This window comes from Mauremys reevesii, linkage group 1 (genome assembly GCF_016161935.1).
Source record: "Mauremys reevesii isolate NIE-2019 linkage group 1, ASM1616193v1, whole genome shotgun sequence".
Taxonomy (NCBI): Eukaryota; Metazoa; Chordata; order Testudines; family Geoemydidae; genus Mauremys; species Mauremys reevesii.
Genome location: NC_052623.1, coordinates 275,598,928 through 275,620,490, shown reverse-complemented (window position 1 = coordinate 275,620,490; position 21,563 = coordinate 275,598,928). Strand labels below are relative to the sequence as shown.

The 21,563-nt window shown below is 41.3% G+C and overlaps 1 protein-coding gene across 8 annotated transcripts in view; it reads right to left on the bottom strand.

Annotated features, from left to right (window-relative positions):
- The window catches only part of UHRF1BP1L (UHRF1 binding protein 1 like), an 89,215-nt gene that overhangs the window by 20,321 nt on the left and 47,331 nt on the right, over window positions 1–21,563 (bottom strand). For all 8 annotated transcript variants that reach the window (XM_039494751.1, XM_039494734.1, XM_039494761.1 and 5 more), the window contains 9 exons: window positions 15,638–15,827; window positions 13,665–13,805; window positions 12,169–12,339; window positions 10,031–10,211; window positions 9,480–9,563; window positions 7,021–7,203; window positions 6,791–6,909; window positions 4,521–4,662; window positions 2,711–2,904 (listed from right to left, as the gene is read on the bottom strand). In XM_039494751.1, the coding sequence (XP_039350685.1) occupies window positions 2,711–2,904; window positions 4,521–4,662; window positions 6,791–6,909; window positions 7,021–7,203; window positions 9,480–9,563; window positions 10,031–10,211; window positions 12,169–12,339; window positions 13,665–13,805; window positions 15,638–15,827 (1,405 nt within the window). The remainder of the gene's footprint in view (window positions 1–2,710; window positions 2,905–4,520; window positions 4,663–6,790; window positions 6,910–7,020; window positions 7,204–9,479; window positions 9,564–10,030; window positions 10,212–12,168; window positions 12,340–13,664; window positions 13,806–15,637; window positions 15,828–21,563) is intronic.

Here is a 21,563-nt window from a genome sequence, read left to right as displayed (position 1 = left end):
TGATTAAAATCTCAGCCTTAATGTTGCATTAACAATTTTTTTTGCTATTATAAAAGTAAATTTATTAGAACTCTTAAAACCTTGAAGTATTCCACAGTGTGCTAGAATAATCTCGAATTCCACATCTTTACAGTCCAAGTGTAAAAGGAAATAATATTTTAGACCCTGATCTTGCATCAGGATCTGCTAACACAGATCCCTGACACCATACATAATCCCAGTGGGATCAATGGGACACCACCCAGGTACAGTAAAAGCTTTGTTATCCGGCCTGTTGGGGTAGTGGGGAGTGCTGGTAAGTGAAAAATTCCGGTTAAGTAAGGGAGAAGGAAGTTTGGGTGCAGGAGGGGGCTCAGGACAGGGGGCTGGGGCACAGGGTGCCATATCTCGGCAGCGCTCACCTCAGGTGGCTCCCCGCAAGAGATGACATGTCCCCTAGGCCAGGGGTTCTCAACCTTTTTCTTTCTGAGGCCCCCCAACATGCTACAAAAACCCCATTATGCACCTGTGCCACAATAACTGGTTTTCTACATATAAAAGCCAGGGCCGGCGTTAGGGAGTAGCAAGGAGGGCAATTGCCTGGGGCCCCATACCACAGGGGCCCCACAAAGCTACACTGCTCAGGCTTTGGCTTCAGCCTTGGGTAGTGGGGCTCAGGGCCCTGGACTTCAGCCCCATGTGGTGGGGCTTCAGCTTTCAGCCCTGGACTCCAGGAAGTCTAACACTGGCTCTGCTTGGCGGCCCCCCTGTAACCAGCTTGCAGCCCCCCAGGGGGCCCCAGACCCCTGGTTGAGAGCCACTGCCCTAGGCAGAGGTGTGACTAGGCAGCTCTGCGTGCTGCCTCCACCCTGAGCGCTGGCTCCACAGATCCCATTGGCCAGGAACGGTGGCCAATGAGAGCTGCAGGGACAGTGCCTACAGGTGGAGGCAGTGTGCAGAGACACTTAGCCACGCTTCTGCCTAGGAGCAGCAGGGACATGTTGCCGCTTGCGGGGAGCTGCCCGAGGTGAGCGCTGCCCAGATCCGGCACCCTGCAACCCCAACCCCCTGCCCCTAGCCCCCTCCCACACCCAAACTCCCTCCCAGAGCCAGTGCCCTGTACCCCCTTCCACACTCCGAACCCCTTATGGCTGTTCCTCCACCTAGGAGCAGCAGGGACATGTCACCACTTCTGGAGAGCCACGTGGAGGCAAGTAGGGAACCTGGCGCCACCCAGACTATAAACCAAACTTTCAATGAAGAGCAGAAATGCTGGTGTACAGAGCTTTCCGGCTGGTAAAGTGCCACATAACACAGCTTTTACTGTATATGGATCTTCATGGCTGAATCCATTTGCAATGTTAGGGCTTAGGGAATCATACAGTGGAGCACATAAGTACCTTTGTCCTATTATCTTAAATTGAATTACTCATGTGAGTAAAGTTACTCATGTAATTAACTGGATTCTGGGTTAAATCCCAAATTTGTAAGTAAGTATTCATTACACCGTAAGTATATTTTCATAATCAGTATTTGGGTAACTTACAATATCTATTATTACATATACAAATCAAATGCATATTTAGGAAGTTTCATTTAAAGCATCACACTTTCATACTAAGAGCTTGTCTACATAGTGGGGTTATGTACTTTACAAGAGTGTGATTTCTAAAGTGCACTAAGGTGTTGCACATTAATTGGTCTGGGTAGACCCTGCTAGTGTGCACTAAAGGTTCCCTAGAGCACTTTAATGTAATTCTGTTTGAAATAGCAGTATGTTAAAATGCATTAGCAGGGTCTACACAGACCAATTAAAGTGCAACACATTAGCATGCTTTAGAAATCACACCGTGGTAAAGCGCATTACCTCCTCATTCGGATAAGCCTTAAATATTGCAATATCTGTAAAAATGGCAGTTATGGAGTCTGTTTCCCCTTTTCTTTGAGTTTTCCTTGCCATTCACAGGGATAAACTTATTATGCGGTGCCATTTATGACAATTTAATTGCATTTTGAAATAGTTTGTTTCTCAGCTGAAAGCCAACTAAAATTAATTTCAAAAGTGCACAGTCAAACTCATAACTGATCATATCTTTATATTTCAGGAGTGCATCTCTCTAGTACATCAATTTCATAAGGCCTTTACAGCTTCATGATGTGGAGGGGAGAAGTCTGTAGCATCTTACTACAAAAAAGGAAAAATTTTCACTGTGCATAACAAAACTGCTTAACCTGCACTCTCCCCTCAAGAGCCACAATGCTAAAGGATTGTCACCAAACAGCTGCAGTTCTACAAAGAGAGGAAAAAGGCATGATCAGACTTGTCAAGAAGACACTCTTATAACATATGACACCCTTCAAAAAGCTGTAGATCTCACAACTAAAAAACGATGGCAAGTTACTACTGTTCTCTGCATATTAGAGGTACAATTGCACACACAGAGATCTGAACCGTAAATATGCGATCCAGGCATACTTTCCACTCTCAGCGATGCCAGGATGGCCTGTTGCCAATGAGACTTTTAGCCAAACCTACTGACTACTTTGCATCGAAGGGCTATGTCCAGAAGAGATGGTGGTCTGCTACACCATGTCCTCTGTTCTGCTCACACATCTTTCCTTAGACCATCATATTCTCCTTTTTTTCATTACTTGGCTAATAAGTCTTTTCAGAGATAAAGAGACTGTGTTTTGCTCCAAAAAATCCCCAAATACTCCTTCCATACACTACCTTTAACATAAGTCCATCCACTCGAACATCAACATGCTCATCAGATTTTGAATTGTCATTTAATTTATACATGGCCATGAACTGACTGAGACTTTGTTTCACATCCAACGCAAACTGATTTAGCCAAAGAATACTTCTTTCATCCAGAGTGAACTGCAGAGCATTCAGTTGCACATAAAGGTTCGGACATGGAACTGAGGAAGAGACAAAACAAAATTACAGCAAACAACAACATTTATTTTAGCTTAATAATGCAAAGCGATATCATCTCCTCTACTTTCTTCCATCGAAGAAATCATAGAATCATAGAATTATAGACTTTAAGGTCAGAAGGGACCATTATGATCATCTAGTCTGACCTCCTGCACAACGCTGGCCACAGAATCTCACCCACCCACTCCTGTATCAAACCTGTGTCTGAGCCATTGAAGTCCTCAAATCATGGTTTAAAGACTTCAAGATGCAGAGAATCTTCCAGCAAATGACCCACGCTGCAGAGGAAGGCAAAAAACCCCCAAGGCCTCTGCCAATCTGCCCTGGAGGAATTCCTTCCCGACCCCAAATAGGCGATCAGCTAAACCCTGAGCATGTGGGCAAGACTCACCAGCCAGACACCCAGGAAAGAATTATCTGTAGTAACTCAGATCCCACCCCATCTAACATCCCATCACAAACCATTGGGCATATTTACCGCTAATAGTCAAAGACCAATTAATTGCCAAAATTATACCATCCCCTCCATAAACTTATCAAGCTTAGTCTTGAAGCCAGATATGTCTTTTGCCCCCACTACTACCCTTGGCAGGCTGTTCCAGAACTTCACTCCTCTGATGGTTAGAACTTTCGTCTAATTTCAAGTCTAAACTTCCTGATGGTCAGTTTATATCCATTTGTTCTTGTGTCCACATTGGTACTGAGCTTAAAGAATTCCTCTCCCTCCCTGGTATTTACTCCTCTGATATATTTATAGAGGGCAATCATATCTCCCCCCAGCCTCTTTTGGTTAGGCTAAACAAGCCAAGCTCTTTGAGCCTCTTTTCATAAGACAGGTTTTCCATTCCTTGGATCATCCTAGTAACCCTTCTCTGTACCTGTTCCAGTTTGAATTCATCCTTCTTAAACATGGGAGACCAGAACTGCACACAGTATTCCAGATGAGGTCTCACCAGTGAGTGGAAAACCCACTCCTTTGGCCATGGGAAAGGGTAGGCTGAAGGAGCCTAAGTGTATCACTCCTAACTCTCTTTGATGTCTCAATCACTGCATGTAAAAACTTAAATTAAAATAGAATAAAAAGGAGGTGGGCACCACAGTTAAAAGAAAATGGCAGGGCCACAGAAGAGCCTCTGTCCCGAGCATCATCCCCAGGAAGCCTGCTGGGATTTCCTTACATGAGAGAATGTTGAACCCTGTCACGTTACTAAAATAACTCTAGCAGACCTTTTGTTACATCTTTGGCAGGTCTGCAATAGCTTGATTTCTTTTGTACAGCAGAGGCGTGCAAACATTCAAAAAATGTATATATATTGTAGAATCAGTATTCTATTTCTTGGTAAAAATGTCACACATTTTTGTACTTAAAATGTAGTATTTACAAAAATCAATGCTTTAAATGTGTTGCTAGGAACAAACATCAGTAAAATGGTGAAGTGTTATGTTCACAAAAGTAATTTTACAATTAATTCAGTGCAAAAAGCTTTTCACCATTTTTGAATGTCAAACTTGAATCAATATTTCCATTAGGTCTCAAGCTACCATTAGGCTTCGCAAAATAGTGCAAGAGATTTATTTTTCAGAACAAAAACCTTACTAGGATAGTCTTTTCCATCTGGATAGTAGTATTCAGTGAATTCAATATGAATAGCTGACATTTCTGGTGGAAGATAAAGTGACTTTTTATTGCAAGAAATCAGAGTTTTAGGGGAAGAACGACATTGGTCTGCTGTAGAGACCTGCAAAAGACAAATGTTCAGTTTTTTCAATATGTAACTATTTTTGTGAGTCATTAAAAATGCTTGATTCTGCCAGTGGTGCAAGGGATAGTGCAACCTCACATATGGGATCTGCAACACACTGAGCACTGGCATGGTAACCCCACCGATGTAGATTCCCAATGGCACCCATCGCAGAGAGCAATGCATACATGACTATCACGTAATAGAGGCAGTCTGCATGCACTCATCTCCAAGAGAGTGCACAGAGGACAGAAGGGGCACGGTGATGGATGGAGTCAGGGCATGGCACTATAGTCCCTGTGCATGTGTGTATGAGAAGCAGCAGGTGCATGCAGCAGACAAGGGGATATCCACACAGACAAGATTCAGGCAAGGACCTGTAGGGACCCAGCAGCTTTGCCAAAATACAGGCAGGTCTGCCGGAGAAGGGGTTTGCCTGAAAGATGGCCAGTCCATGGTGTTCCCAGCTGGAGAGGCAACTACAGACAAAATTCCCCTCTCTCTGCACTGTTCTGGAGCCATGTGCACTGCAGCTTGTGCGCCATCTCTCCAGGGACAAGCTTTGGATCACATGCTGCTCTGCAGGGTGCTCAGTATGCTACTGCAGGATTCTTTGGGCTCAGCGACACCCTGAGGGCCACAGAATAGCAGAATCAAGTCCTAGTAGAACAACATCTCTCCACTTGTGCTTTTAACAATATAAATGTTACACAAACTTTACATTAATTGCATCCAAAGTAAATTATGCAACAATAAAAAAGTGTTACTTTTGGTACATAATTTATCTGGCTCTTCTGATGGCTTAAGATTTGAGTGTGGACTAACTTAAGAAATATCTGCCAAACCAAAAATGCTCGCATCCAGTGCTTTTGTATGTCAGCTTCCTACCTTCAAAATAGCTTTAAAATAAGTGTTTAAATATACAGTCCTGGTTGGTTTCTGTTTTATTGATTTTGAAGAAGTATAGTTGGAAATTATACACAAGTAAAATTGTATAAACCTCTCACCCAGTTCAGATAACTTAAATTTCATACATGTCTGTATTAATACCTATAATAATTCTAAATAATACTATGGCAAAATATAATTTCACAAATACAAAACTTAACTTTCACAATTACATCAACTTAAAATAAGTAGCTTCCTAGCTGTCCTACAAAAACAATGTGAAGTAATATTAGAGAGAGGGCAAAAAGAGAGAGTAAAGCAACTGAAAAGAAGCAAATTAAATATAAAACGTCTATCAAACTAAGAAACAAACATTTCATAAAATAATTATGCAAATACTGAAGTGTATAAAAAAAATTTTAAATCCAAATGTGAGATTCTGGTAGCAAGCTGCAAACTCCACTCTAACAGGGAGACTAGCGCGGGCATAGCACCAAAAGCCTGGGAAGGGGCAAGGTTAGGGTGGCTGGAACACATCTCAGGCATCCTCTGCTGGCAGCTGAAATTTAAAGCTGCCTTCCCAAGCAGAGCACCGCCCCAATACCATCTCCAGGAGACAATGGCAATAAGTACTCTTCTGGTGCAGCTGCCCCCTTCCTATGCCTGTGAGAGTGAATCTGGACCTGAGAGAGTAACTAAAACAGCAGCAAATAACAAATAAAAAGAATGTCAAAAAGTTGATTAAAAAAATATCACTTGAAGTAAAATATTAATAATGAAATGTTAAATCAGTTTAAACATTACACTGGAAAATCAATTCAGCATATATTTAAACAGGGAATATGAAACCCTAAAAATGAGAAATCTAAAACGACATACTAAAACAGTGAATCCCTTGAATACTCCGCATGACACAATGAAAGGATAAGATTCTAAACTACAGCATCTGTAGGTGATGTCTTTATATTACAGCAGATCCCTCGCAGATCCAAAGTCTTACTCTCATTAAATCAATGACAAAAATTCCATTGATATTCATATTTTAATATAAAACAAGAGCAAGTCATAAGAGTCTAGTCCAATAACTGATATAGTCAATGGAGAGAGTCCTATTGACATCAATGGACTTTGGATCAGGCCCTTAAAAATTATGGCTAATATACATGAGAGGTAAAGCAGTCAAGGGACAAAGCGACCTCAAATTCACCAATTGGGGGGCGGGAGGTGGAAACCATACCTGGTATATATTGAAATCTGCAAGTCTAACAACAACAGGACTGGACATGAGTTTATCCTTTGGTTGTTGGGGAGATACAGAAGAAGCCCTAGATGTTACAGGTATCTGGTGTTCCTTGCCTGTAGGAAACAGAATGGCAAAGTCATTTAAAATAACCTAAGTTAGGATACACTGTGTCTCCAGTGAACATTAAATGTAAGCAATAAAACGTGTGAACAGAGACAAAGTACCTGTTTGTATGTTTGGAGGAGAACCATGAGGCGGGGATTTAGTAGGAGTATCTATATTATGATCCTTCACAGCCTGTTTAAGCAATTCAACATTGCTTTTGAACTCGTGTAATAATTCTTGAGCCCATCCGCTTCTGGTTTTGGTGGCATCACTATAATGCATCCAGTGACTACAGTTGTCTTCTACAAGAGAGAGACGTATGTGGCCCAAAACTAATACAAAGTTTCCATTTGAAATATATTTCTAACAGACTGAAAAAACATTTGAAAACTTTTCAGATTTTCTTCAAAATGTGATTGCACTAAATCTTGTGACTATGGCAAGTAATAGCACTAACTGACAAACTCCTCACTGACCTCAAGAACAGAATTGCTCCTTGACTTGAGCGGTTAGGCAATATTCAGGGCCTTGCTAGACTGTATCCATTAAGAGAAGAGATTGATAATATGAGTCAGGCATTTTTTTAGTGCCATCTACAAAGATTGTACACAAAGTGCTGTTTCCTTGATCACAATTTCCAGCTAAATTCCCTCTAAACTGCACAGCCGCCCAACAGGCTATCAAGTGCCGTACACTTCAGGTGTTCTCCCCCAACTGCTGCGCTGCTCCTGCCCTCTGCCTTGGAGCCCCTGGTCAGCTGCTCCCAGGATCCTCCTGCTTGCTGTGCAGAGTAGGAGGAGGGGTGTTGAAGTCAGGGTGTCCCCCTCCCTTTACTCCATCTCCACAGAGTGGGGCGGACGGACATGACAGGGCTCAGGCCGGAGAGAGCCTGCTGGAAGCTGTTGCTGTGTCTGAGCAAGCAGGTTTGACTGCTGAGGGCCGGTCTACTTAAAAGAGCAGCATACTTAAAGGGGCAGTGCATGTCTCTCTGTGTCACACAGAGAAACAGTGTGTCCCTCTCTCTCTCTCTCACACGCTCTTTCACACTCACCTCCCAACACATACTTGCATGATTGCTGTTGTTACTTGATACTTCTTTCAAAGTATCTTGATTTAGTTTTTTGACTTGTCTATGCATTTCATAATTTTTATTTCTCTCTTATGCTTAAACTTAATTCTTTGAGTAGTGAGTTCTAAAATGCCTAACCTGTCCTGGCTGGAGTAATTATCCCTATGGTAACTTTTAAAAATACATATTATATCTAGGTTTTTTGTTTCTACTGGTGGCACACATCCACACATTACCTCGATATGGTGCACATAACAAAATTCATTCCGCACATGGATGGAAAAAAATTAGAGGGAACACTAATTTCCAGCCTGCCTTTCTAGCAACTCCTGTGCCCCAGGGAGCACTGTCGCTGCTCCCTCTCAGGGACATGTTCACGACTGCTTCTCTTGTTGTCAGTTTACTCTCTCTTGGCTTGTTCTGGTCCCTTTCTACCTCTGACACACAGCTGCAACCAACCAATTGCCCCAACTGGCTTAGCTTCTGCTCAAGCCTTGCCATGCTGGTCAATGTCTTGGCTTCTACTGTTTCAGTAAGGGCATTTAATTCCTCTTTCATCTAGCCTGAACGAATGATGCTTACTGTACCCATTGACTTTAACCAGGTCTGTGACTGATGGCAGCCATTAACACCTTCCAACACAACAGTATCAGTTCTTATCCAGCAACTTATACTGAATTTCTGTTTTAATATAACTGTAGCTCAGACTGAAATTTCTCAATTTCTTCTCCTCTCAGACAAACAATAGAAAAGAACTGCTTGCCCTAGTCCATGTAAGAAGGTCCACTATATCAAGCTGTAGCTAATCCCAAATTTAAAGGTAACTTTTGGCCAAAATTTAACAATGGACATTAAAGAAAAAATGATTTTTTAATGTTTAGATTTCTGGAAAAATCTATTAGCCCAAAATGATTTACAACAAATCCTAGTCTGGAATTTACTACTAGCAAGTCAAGCTTCAATTCTGGTACCAGTCAATTAATTCTTCCATGACTTAATATGATGGCTGCATGGCATGCTCATTGCACTTCCATAGTAGCACACTAACAAAATTAAGTGCACTAAAGAAATTCTGGGGAATCTCTGTACCACATTTGTAGAATCAAGTGTGGAATCAACAACAAAAAGTTTGAGAACTGCTCATCTAGTAGATTGTACCTTACTCTCCCTTAAATTTCAAATTAATACATTCAAATCTTGGTGTCGTCTTTCTTCACATGAAATGGATTACAATGTTCCAACACAACTGTATTTATGTCCAAAGTATTTTGTTAACTAAACAAAAGTGTTATGCTTTAAAGAGCTAGTGTATAAAATTTTGGTTCAGTTCTCAGTATTTTTATTTCATATGTAATGGATATGAATGTACTGAACTGACCTTAAAAGTATATATTTCAAACACTTGTTTGTAGAAATATTATTGCCCATGTCTTCTGTACATTTGACTAATTTTTATCTTTAAAACCAAAATACAATTAATAAAAATACTAATAAATATTTATCACATACCTGCTTTGTGAAAAGGATAGTAGTCCACAGCTAATTGGCTAAAGGAAATCTGCATAGCTCCTCCTGTAATACTTCTGTTTGATTCTGTGAAAGAAGGCAGTATTTAGATGCCTGACCTACATCAGTAAGTTTTCACTTTTTCATTACAGTGAATCACCATGGCCAAAAGTATTGGATCAAAAAATGAGGTATCACAAAAATAACTTTGCAGTAGCGTATCCTGGCCTAACTGGCCAGGATGGGCTCCCAATGCCTAAGATAAGGCCAATAAATTTGTAGCTGGAAACTCTGGTGCTACTATCAAGGAAATACTTTTGAAAAATCCTGATTCTTTAATTCCTATTAATCTCTTCTATGTCCATTAAATATAGAGCAGCCTGCTATGCAACAGAAAAAATGACTATGTGGCTCTTTGGATGTACATTTGTATATAGTTTTATTCTGGTTATTTAAGAGAGACTATACAAACATTAATAGACTTCTCAATCTGTCTTCCAATTTACAATAAGTTTGAGGATATAAACAATTTTGGAAAAGGAAATTTTTGTTACCTTTTTCTTTAGAGTGAATATCATCACATATATGCAGGTCCAAATGAGAAATTACTAAGTGGTGAGAAGTTTCCTTAACATCAAAATCACTGAACAGTTTTACAATTGCATCATTCTGATCGGGTGCTGCTGAAGTCTGGTGTGTTTTCACTTGCTGAGAGGTGGGTGCAGGGGTGGAACTCTGAAAAAATTAAGTCAAATAACTTTAGAGAAACTTTTCATTGAAGCATGAACTTCAAACATTTTAAGACTGAAATGTAAAAACAATTCTAGGGAGAGATTTTCACAGGCACAAGTAGCAGTTAGGTTCCCAACTCCCTCTGAAAGTCAATGGGAGATAGGTGCCCAACTGTTTGTTGTATGTGCCCTGGAAAATCTCACCCCTAATTACTGATTAAGGCACTGCATTTCCTGCAAGTACTCAACGCCAGCAACTTCATTTAGTCAGCCTTCATAGTAACATCTTTTTATGTTTGTTTTTTTTCCTTATCACGTCTACCACTTATCAGTGCTACTTATGCTTCAGAGCTTGCTCTCTAAGGGTAGGTCTATACTTACCTGCCGGGTCGACGCGTAGAGTTCAACTTCTCGGAGTTCGAACTATCGCGTCTAATCTCATAGTTCAAACTCCGAACGCGCTCCCGTCAACTCCGGAACTCCACCACCGCGAACGGCGGTGCTTACTGATGTAGGTCGACGGGGGAGCCGTGGACTTCGATCCCGTGGCGTCTGGACGGGTGAGTAGTTCGAACTAAGGTAGTTCGAGTTCAGCTACGCTATTCGCGTAGCTGAACTTGCGTACCTTAGTTCGACATCCCCCCTAGTGTAGACCAGGCCTTACAGCACATTTACTACTACTTGATTTTGCAGTCACATCTGATTGGCCAAATCTTACTTTGTTTGGGAAGGCCCCCCAACTCAGCAGGATTTTTGCTGTATGATGGTGAGAGAGGGAGATAAATGATTTATGCAGCTGGTGTACAGAGTGTGTTCCCCAACTCGTCCCTGTGCCAGCCTGCTACATGTCCATGCAGTAAGGTTGGATGGAAGAACGTGAAAGTGGATTTGTCAGTATGCAGATTCACTGGCCATTATTCTTCATTGAGGGACACTTTGGCTACTTCAACCTCACACCACAGTAGTGGTGTTAGCAGATGTTCTGATCAGCCATACAGAAAAAAGCCCGGAAAAATTGATTTCCTTTACCTGTCTGGCCAGTTTGAATCTCAATTCCTGGTTGGACTGAACTATCTGCTGCAACCCGCCCCCCCCACAAAAGTCCTGTCCCCTCACCCAAAATCACAAGAAGGAGGGCTTTCTGTAAAGAGACTGGACAGTCATAGGTTGCTCCTCTCCCCTTGAGGCGTCCGGGAAACACACTCCACCACCATTCTGCACTTGCTCAAAACTACCTTCCTGCAGGCGTCTAAACAGACCAGAGTTCCTGAAAACACGAGAAGTCTCGCTGCTTCCTCATGAACAGCAAAAGGAGGGAAAAAAATTCAAAAGCCCAGCTAGTCTGTCTTGCTATGTATGTTATAGGATGCGGAGGTTTTCAGCATAATACGATATTCTATTTGTGACATCATTATCACTTCCATGGTAACAGATTATGATATCAAATATAGACTTATGATTTCACTCCAAGTTCAAACAAGAGAGGCTAGGTTGCTAGAGGAAAAGCTCGTATTAAAACACAATTTTTCAGTAACACTAAAGAGAAATAAAACTATACCAGTACTTTTCAATTTTGTGTAAGTATCCTCCCTTTCTCTCAAAATTTGCTCTAGTGTGCAAGTCTCTCTTTAAACATATTTTGGAATTCAAACACAGAAAATGGTTCCCATTGTAAACACAGCACTATACACCACATTTAATCAACCGCTGAAATAAATACAGAAGTCTAAATATTCCATATACATGATTTAATAAGTATAATTTACTTCCTTGTCATGATACTCAGAACTGACAGCTCTTATAACTTTTAGCATGATTTAAGATGCAAAATCTGATACTCTTGATCAAAAATGAATAACCTAAGAGCTCTCCAAAATAAATTAAACCAACTAATTGTTTATTATGGTGTTTTAGAGTATCTGTATTTACTAAAACTTTACTATGACAACCAATTAGCTTACCTGTGTGGGTTCAGAAGCCAAGCTTTTTCTTTGTTCAGTTGATTTCTCTATTGCTTCGCTAAGAGATTTGGCATATTGTACCATAGCTTTCAACTGGGAATCAGTTAATACCCATAGCAAATCATCTAGTATTAGAACCAGTTTTGATGCCACTACATTGCAATCCTTTAACTGTTGAATAAATGAAAACTGAATTTTAAAAATGAAATGGGAATATTGCAGTTGATGCAAGAAATGAGTATTTGAAAAGAAATAAGTTAAAATGCAAAGGACGTGGTACACAAGAAATGTGACACTTTTTCCATAAGATTACATTAATATTTCATGTTAAGTGTGATTTGCCTACTAAGTAAAAATGACCGTAAAATAGTATTATGAAGTTCTGTGTTTGTCTCTCAAGGATTTTCATATCAAATATGCTCAATTTAGAAATAAAAAGATGCTGTTTTCTAACTGCCTACCCTGCATATTCAACCTAAACCCTGAGAAGTAAAGCTGAATTCTTTCCTCATTATGCATCAACACAAATAAAGGCAATACAGGCCAAATTAGACCATTAGCTACACCTATATAACCCCATGCTCTTCACATTTTGCCTGCTCTATTTCTTGTCCATTGCATAGGTCTAACTACTGTAATCAGAGCTTGGTAAACTATTCTGTTGATGATGCTTCCTCAGAAAAATAAGATGAAATATCTTAAAATGTATAGAGTGCCATATTTTATGTAGTCCTAGTGCAGAATCTCTGCTGTGTGCCTACTATGACAGACCCAGGCCAGTGGGGTACAGGAGTCTGGTAGAGGGCAAATATACTGGTCACTGGGTGAGTAGTTTTCTGTTCCCTGAGTGACTAGAGCAGGGGCTGCACTAGAGTAATCAGGAACCTGCTAGAACCAATTAAGGCAGACAGGCTGATTAGATCACCTGCAGCCAATCAAGGCAGGCTAATCAGGGTTTAAAAAGGAGCTCACTCCAGCCAGGGAGGGGGGAGCCAGAGGAGAGGAAGTGTGTGTGTGAGGAGCTGGGAGCAAGAGGTGCAAGGAGCTGAAAGTGAGAGGGTGTGCTGCTGGAGGACTAAGGAGTACAAGTGTTATCAGACACCAGGAGGAAGGTCCTGTGGTGAGGATAAAGAAGGTGTTTGGAGGAGGCCATGGGGAAGTAGCCCAGGGAGTTGTAGCTGTCATGTAGCTGTTACAGGAGGCACTATAGACAGCTGCAATCCACAGAGCCCTGGGCTGGAACCCAGAGTAGAGGGTAGGCCCAGGTTCCCCCCAAACATCCCAACTCCTGATCAGACACAGGAGAAGTTGACCCAGACTGCGGGAAAGATCACTGAGGTGAGCAAATCTGCCAAATAAGCGCAGGACCCACCAAGGTAGAGGAGGAACTTTGTCACACTACCTATACAGAATGTTTTGTAAAAATAAATGTCAAATACAAAAACAAATGAAAGAATTTATAAACATATCACAGATTCACAAGTTTTCAAATTTACCCTTCTTTTAAGTGTAACCCTGATTTTTGATTGGTTAGTAATCAGTCGAACTGGAGCACTCATGATTTCATGCTGAGAACTCTGGATTGCATCTGCTTCTATTCTGATCATTTGCCAGTTGATCTCTTTAAAAGTTAATACCTAAAACAAAACAAAGCCTGTTAATTTAGTATGCCAATTTGCCAGTAAGAATAAGAACATTTTATGGAGTTTTAGTAGCAACAGAAAAGACATGTTCCATATTCTGACTAAAATGGTTGGTAATTAAAGCTCTGACCCTTCAAGTAAAACCAAAACAAAAAAAACCCAAACATACATATATATCCCCTAGAACTGGAAGGGACCTTGAAAGGTCATTGAGTCCAGTCCCCTCCCTTCACTAGCAAGACCAAGTACAGTCCCTGACAGGGTTTTTTTTGTTTTGTTTTGTTTTTTGGCCCCAGATCCCTAAATGCCCCCCTCAAGGACTGAGCTCACAACCCTGGGTTTAACAGGCCAATGCTCAAACCACTGAGCTATCCCTCCCTTACACCCACCAACACAGTCACTTCTAAGATCAGGGATTATTTTTATATTTTGTCGTAGTAGATTTGATTATAAAGTCTGTTAATTCACTTCTATAACATTTAGTCTTTTTAAAGGTCTTATGCTGGTTTCTTCTGTGGACTGGACTCCTCAACTGGTCTCAGAATGTTCAATTCTAGTGCTGTTGATTAGTTTGGGGAAGGGGAGATGTTTGATGGCAGAATTTTTTTTTAATTAAAGAGAATTACTACATACATTATGGATCCCACTGAGTGTATAACTCTGAGTTGACGAGGGATACAGCAGGCAAGGAATCAGATGAAGATGCAGAAAACTACTCCTACCTTAGGAGTGACACATTCAAAACCTATTCAGGAGTATGAACATCTTAATGCCTGGACTAAAAATGAGGTAGTCTACAAACTAGGATTATAAAGTAGTGTACATGTGTATATAAGGTTCATATACAACAAAAGCCATGTACTAAGGAATTCCCCATACATTTTAAACAAATAATGTGTATTTCAAACATCCACACATATAGATACAAACTCTCATTAACAGGTAATTAATTTACATATAAGCTACAAGAGGTACACTGGGTAAAGAGTAAAAAAGGGGAGTTAAGATTTGTCTGGATGACTAATTTTGATCTTCTCAGATAACATTTGTTGGGTTTTTAAGATCATTACTATGTTCACTTTGGGTTTCTGCCCTTAGGTAAATGATAGGCATCAGTCACGTTAACTCTGGCTGAAAGTTTTTTAGCTGGAATAACCAACTCTAAATAAAACAATATGGTCAAAGTTCAAAATATTAAGTCCACTTGACTTATAACAAAATATGTTAGAGAAACAATCTTTCAATATAAACTTGCTACTCTTAGTCTAACTTTGAGCTCAATTGCACATTATCATCTTGGGTACTAGGCAGAAAACAAGAGAAGGGTATCCATTAATCTAGTACTCTTATAATTTTTAAAAATTATAATACCTTGTTACTTGAACTAGCAATTAGGAGATATTGGAATGGTTTAATTTGACTTTAAGAGTACAGTATACTAGTAAATTCCTACAAAGAAATAACTTGGTTAGAAAAGAGTTAAGGTTGCTTAAGAAGAACATTCACCCATGCAAAACCTTAAAAGCAAGGACATGTCCAATTAAGAGATCTTTCTTTAGCACACCCCCAAATCTCATATTCCCTACCTTCACAGACAGATTCCACTCTTCTATAAACAACCTATAAATTAGAGGCTGCTCTAGTTTACAATGGGTTGCCCACAGTCCTGGGGGCAACTGGGAGCAGCTGAGACTAGCTGGAGTGCACAAGCGCTCGAGCCACATCCAGGGCACATTCCTTTGATTGTTTAAAATTATAAAGTCACAATTTAATTACCTTCCTTACTACAAAGTTGACAGAAGCAAATAGCAAAAGGTATTCTTTACCTCTCCACGCTGAGATTCTTGTATTCGAGTCCATCTTAGATCACCATGTTCCCAGTTTGCATTTACACTATATATTCTCAACTGGGAAAGTTCAAATGAAGCATTAAAAGCTTTCGCTCCAATCCGGATTATAATGGAGTTCACAGAAACAGAAATTCCTTCTACCACTTTTTCAGCAAAGCCATATTCACTGGAAAGTGAAATGCCAAGATTTAAATTACAGATCTAATGTTAGTGCATAAAGTGATACTTATTAAGCAATAAGACATGAAACATACCATACAATACAAAACTTGTAGTGCACCCAATACTATTCATAAATGTTCATTAAAGATATTTAACTCTGAAAAATTTGTAATAGAGTATAATCTCCATTGTATGTTCCTAATCTAAAACAATTTTTCATGCAGTTGAACGTCAATCAGGTATAACACATGCAAGTTTCCATTTTAAATATTACAGTAGTCTTCAGATTATTCACCAACCTAGCATCTATTTATGTATATTTTAGGAAAAATTAATGTCAAATTAATTAACATTATTCCACCACAGTAGCATATTAGCCTTGCTAATATTTATCTGTACAACAAAGCTATAATTACTTTTATATATTATGCTTTTTTGAGTGAGGTGAGGATGGGAAGGCATAATATAGGCAAATTGTGCTTAAACATATATTATATGGTTAAATGCATATACTCAAGGAGCTGAATTTCAGGATTAAAGGGACACTTTGGTTAAAACTTGTTTTTAAAGGAAATTTTCTTATTTGTGTTACAAATAATGCCTTGTATTACTAAAAGTTAAAGAATTTTAAAAATCCAATTTACTTTTCTACTATTTTTCCTTTTAAATACAAAAGCTTTCAGTCAGCTTAGACAATGAAAGTAGTTTTCAACTTTTTATTCTTTTACAGTGCTCTAAATAGTAAATAGAACCTATAAGGGTTATTAATGTAGGTCCCAGCCCTGCAACCAGATTGATGCAGGCAAATCCTCTGTCAAGGTGAGCCGGCTTTCTAAGGATATGTCTAATGCTTCTGGGACTGAGCCTCCCAAGCCTGTGTTAGCACCCTAAGGTGCGTTATGTTCAAACAAGTCTGTCAACCCAAGTTGGGATGCCCATTCCAAGGTGCAGTGTAGCCATACCCTAAAGGAGTTGACATAAGCAGATCCAATTAAATGACTGGGACCACAATTATACCTGTATATACAGTAAAAGCTTTATCATCCAGCATATTGCGGGAATGGGGGTGCCAGTAAGAAAGCTGATAACCTCACTCAGTTATGGTCAGTGGTGTAGGACTCTGGGCATAGCAGAAATAGGAGCTGACACTGATTTAGGAACCCCAAAAATTTGTTGCAATCACCCTTAAACTTGTCAGGCAGGGGGACTTTGGCCTTGTGGGGAGCAGGGGTAAGAGCTGAAGGCTCCATAGCTTGAGCTTGCAGGACTGCAATCTATGCCTGTAGGGCAGCAACTTGGGCCTGCAATGTCTATAGGGCTCCCACTATGTCCACCATAGAGATACTGACCTTTGAAGAATCCACGCACACTGTATAAGCCAGGGTGGGCAAACTATGGCCTGAGGGCCGCACACAGTCCTTCAGACATTTTAATCTGACCCTCAAGATCCCGCCCGGGAAGCAGAGTCCAAAGCTTGCCCCATTCTGGCGCTTCAGTCGGGGAGCAGGGTTGGGGGCTTGCCCCGCTCCGTGCAGCTCCCGGAAGCAGCGGCATGTCCCCGGTCTGGCTCCTACACATTGCTGAGCCCCTTGGCTGCCCCTCACTGCCTGCCCCAAGCACCGCCCCCGCAGCTCCCATTGGCTGGGAACCACGGCCAGTAGGAGCTGCAGGGGCAATGCCTGCGGACGGGGCAGCATGCAGAGCTGCCTGGCTGCACCTCGGCGGAGGGGGGACATGCCGCTGCTTCTAGAAGCTGCTTGAGGTAAGCGCCACCTGGGGCCTGCACCCGACTCACTCACATGCCCCAACCCCAGCCCTGATCCCCCTCCTGCCCTCCGAACCACTTGGTACCAGTCCAGAGCCCTCTCCTGCACACTGAACTTCTCATTTATGGATTCACCATAGAACCCGCACCCCTAGCCGGAGCCCTCACCCCCTCCCCCGCACCCCAAAACCCAATTTCGTGAGCATTCATGGCCTGCCATACAATTTCCATACGCAGATGTGGCCCTCAGGCCAAAAAGTTTGCCCACCCCTGGTACAAGCTCTAGTTCTCTTATTGTCTGTGTTGGGGCTGCTCAAACTGTCAGTAACCGGGACATGGGTGGTCATGCCTAGTGCTTAGAGCAGGCTGTCATAAACATGCAGCTACGGGTAGCATAAAATCCCTCTTTACCCTGTAAAGGGTTAATTCCTCTTACCTGTAAAGGGTTAAGAAGCTCAGATAACCTGGGTGACACCTGACCAAAAGGACCAATAAGGGGAGAAGATACTTTCAAATCTGTGGGGGAAGGTTTTTTGTCTGTTTCTCTCGGAGCCAGCCAGGAAACAGGGCAGGGGAAAATACATCTCCCTAGCTATATCTGAACTAAGCATCTAGTCTTGCAGAAATAGTAAGTAATGGCAGAAAAGAAATGCGTTAGATTACCTTTTGTTTTAGCTTGTGAATTTTCCTGGTGCTAAGACGGAGGTTTATCCCTGTTTCTGTAACTTTAAAAAGTTTTGCCTAGAGGGAAAATCCTCTGTGTTTTTGAGTCTTTTGTTATTCTGTAAAGTACTTACCATCCTGATTTTACAGAGGTGATTCTTTTACCTTTTCTTTAATTAAAATTCTTCTTTTAAGAACCCGATTGCTTTTTCATTGTTCTTAAGATCCAAGGGTTTGGGTCTGTGTTCACCTGTACCAATTGGTGAGGATATTATTGTCAAGCCTCCCCAGGAAAGGGGGTGTAGAGGTTTGGGGGGATATCTGGGCTCCAAGTGGCCCTTCCTGAATATTTGCTTAAATCACTTGGTGGTGGCAGCGATACTAAGCCAAGGAAGGAATTTGTGCCTTGGGGAAGTTTTAACCTAAGCTGGTAAAAATAAGCTTAGGGAGTCTTTCATGCAGGTCCCCACATCTGAACCCCAGAGTTCAGAGTGGGGAAGGAACCCTGACACAGGTATTGGACCTAGTGGTTACCGCAGGCATCAGAGTCCAGGGTCAGAGCTGGAGTCAGGAGCTCAGGATCAGAAGCAGTCAGAGCTGAAGTTAGAGGTCAGGACTGGAGCTGAAGATCAGTACCGGGTTACCTGGAATGGGGTTCAAGGCAGGAGCAGGACTGTGAACAAGGCAGGAGCAGGAACTATCTCAGCCATGGGCGAATGCTTTGAGCAGCTGCTGAACTGCTGCTGCTGTTGGGCTTCAGAGCCGGTCTGCTGACTCTTCCAACCCATCAGACAGTGTAGCCAGTTAGACAGCCTACTATAGCACAGCTGCTTTCATTAGGTTGCCCACAGACTGACTCTGCTACAGACCCTGATACCTGACGATGATATTCTATTTATTGAGCAAATGGGAAGCCAATAGTATGTCCCAAAACAGAGATGTTTCCCTTTTTGGCGTCACATGAAGTTGCTAAGATACAAAACTATGGCTTCCACATTTTCATATATGAAGGACTATTTTATCTTTCCCAGATTCTTCCTAATTATGACATTTTATGGCTTGTGGGGATCTAGGTGGTCAGAGTAGATTATCACTGCACCCCATATTCTTCACAGTGATATTATAGCATAATTATGATGCATTTTGTACAAGACAGGTCACAGGAGATGTCACTGGAAAAGTTATGATTTGCTGAATATGATTATCTTATTTGTATGCATGCATAATTTTTGTATCTAAAGTTAGGAATACTGACAATGTAACTGTATTTCAAACATGCTTACTCTGAGTGACACCCACAACTAGCCTTTCTGGTACAACAATGAAGAAGCCAGACAGTGCTGATGGGCCAACAGCAAAGACAATGGCTCCTCGAAGAACTTAACCTTCCTGAAAACCTCCCAGACAACCTATAAGTAATGGCTGTTATGACTCAGCAAGTTATGCCAGGGCATGTGACCAGGCCACATGACTGTGGACTCCATCTTGGGATGTCAGTGTTTTTCCACAAACTGAGTTTGGGATAAAGGGTTCCCGCCATACGCTAAAGCTATATAAGGCAGGGAGTGGCATCATCCATTGTTCTTCATTCGCCCACAACAGAACACCTCAGAGAAGCTCCTAAGTAAAAAGACTGAACTGGGGGAAGTATTGGACCCAGGCTAAAGGGATTTCTAGCCTGCGTATGAAAAACCTGGGGATTCCAAGCTGCAAAGCAAGAGCAGCTTGTACCTTGAGAATCTGCCAGCCTGCTTGTATCATCAGCCAGGGTGAGAATTTGCTAATTCATATCCTCTCTTTCTAGTATTTTTAGATTAGTTTGCATTTTTGTTTATTTACTAGGTAACCTGCTTTGATCTGTTTGCTATCACTTAAAATTTATCTTAAGTAATTAATACACTTATTTTATGCTTTAACCTAAACCAGTAAGTTTGGAGTGAAGTGCTTGGGAATCTTAGCTCAAGGAGCTGCTGCATTTCCTCTCCACATTGAGGGAGGGATGAACTCTGGGAGCTTATGCTGTACAATTCCCTGTGCGGAGCAAGATGGTATAATTTTGGGTTTATACTCCAGAAGGGAGTGCATGCCTGGGAAGCTGGTGGTTATCCTGGCTGTAACCTCTCTGTTGTTGGTTCATGCAGTGGCTGGTCAGGAAACCTGCATGTAACTGCAGCTGGGTATGTACCTGCCTGTGGGAATGCTGATGGAAGTGTAGGACCGAGAGCAGGTCTGCAGCTTGTCACAGCAGCACAGTGTGAAAGGGAGCCCAGACTGGTGGGTCAGAGGGCTCAGGCTCAGCAGTACCCCAGTTCCAGGTGGCACCCCGGGGGAACCCGTCACAATCATAATGGTTCCTTCTGGCCTTAAAATCTAATGCTGTTAATGGTTACTTCTGGCCTTAAAATCTATTCTGTTGCTCTCAAAACACAGGTCTCTTTTCCTGGCAGTTGCAACAATTCTGTCACAGATGTTGAAGAGTCCCAATTAAGTTCCTGCCCTTCACATCCATTACTAGTCATTCCTTCTTTTTAGCATGGATTGAATCTTCAATGTCAAAATCAATTAGGCTGAGTTCACAGACTGTTATTCAATTTTTCTTTATTTGAATGTACTCCCAGGATTTAACTAGTTCTAGCTCTTAATTGATTTTCTAACACTTTCACCCTGTTGACCCTTTTCAAATTATGTTCAGCAGTCAGAACATATTCAGATTAGACCCTGAACTACCCCCCTGTGTAGTCAAGACATTTTCTGCTCAATATAACTGCCTATGCAGCTTAGTAACTACAACATTACTCTCTATTTTACCTTCTAATGGTGACATATTAACATGAAGACTCAAGGAATACTTCCATGAGCTCTACTACAGTCTCCTCTTTCAGGCAGATTTAGAAATTATGAGACCACAAGTTTGGGGCTCCCTGTCCCACCAATTATCTGATATTTTAGTCAGACTGGATTATACATCAAATCTCTTAGGCCAGATTTGGCTGATGTAGTCCTTGAAGAAAACAGGACTATGAACATTCACACCAGCTGAGAATCTGGTCTTTAATGCTATTAGACAAAAGTTAATATTTTGAAAGCAGCATATCTGTTTTCCAAATAATTAAAGCGATTTTGCCTTGGGCCTATCCAAAAGTATGTTGTTCTTATGGTGCTTGAGATTTATTCCTCCATCCTAAAATGCATTACGCAGATTAAACAATCCTATGAACTAGAACATGCAATATATATTTAGGATACATTTTTGAGCATGGGTGCCTAAAATTATACATCTAAATCTACATTAAATCACCTAAATAAGTGGCC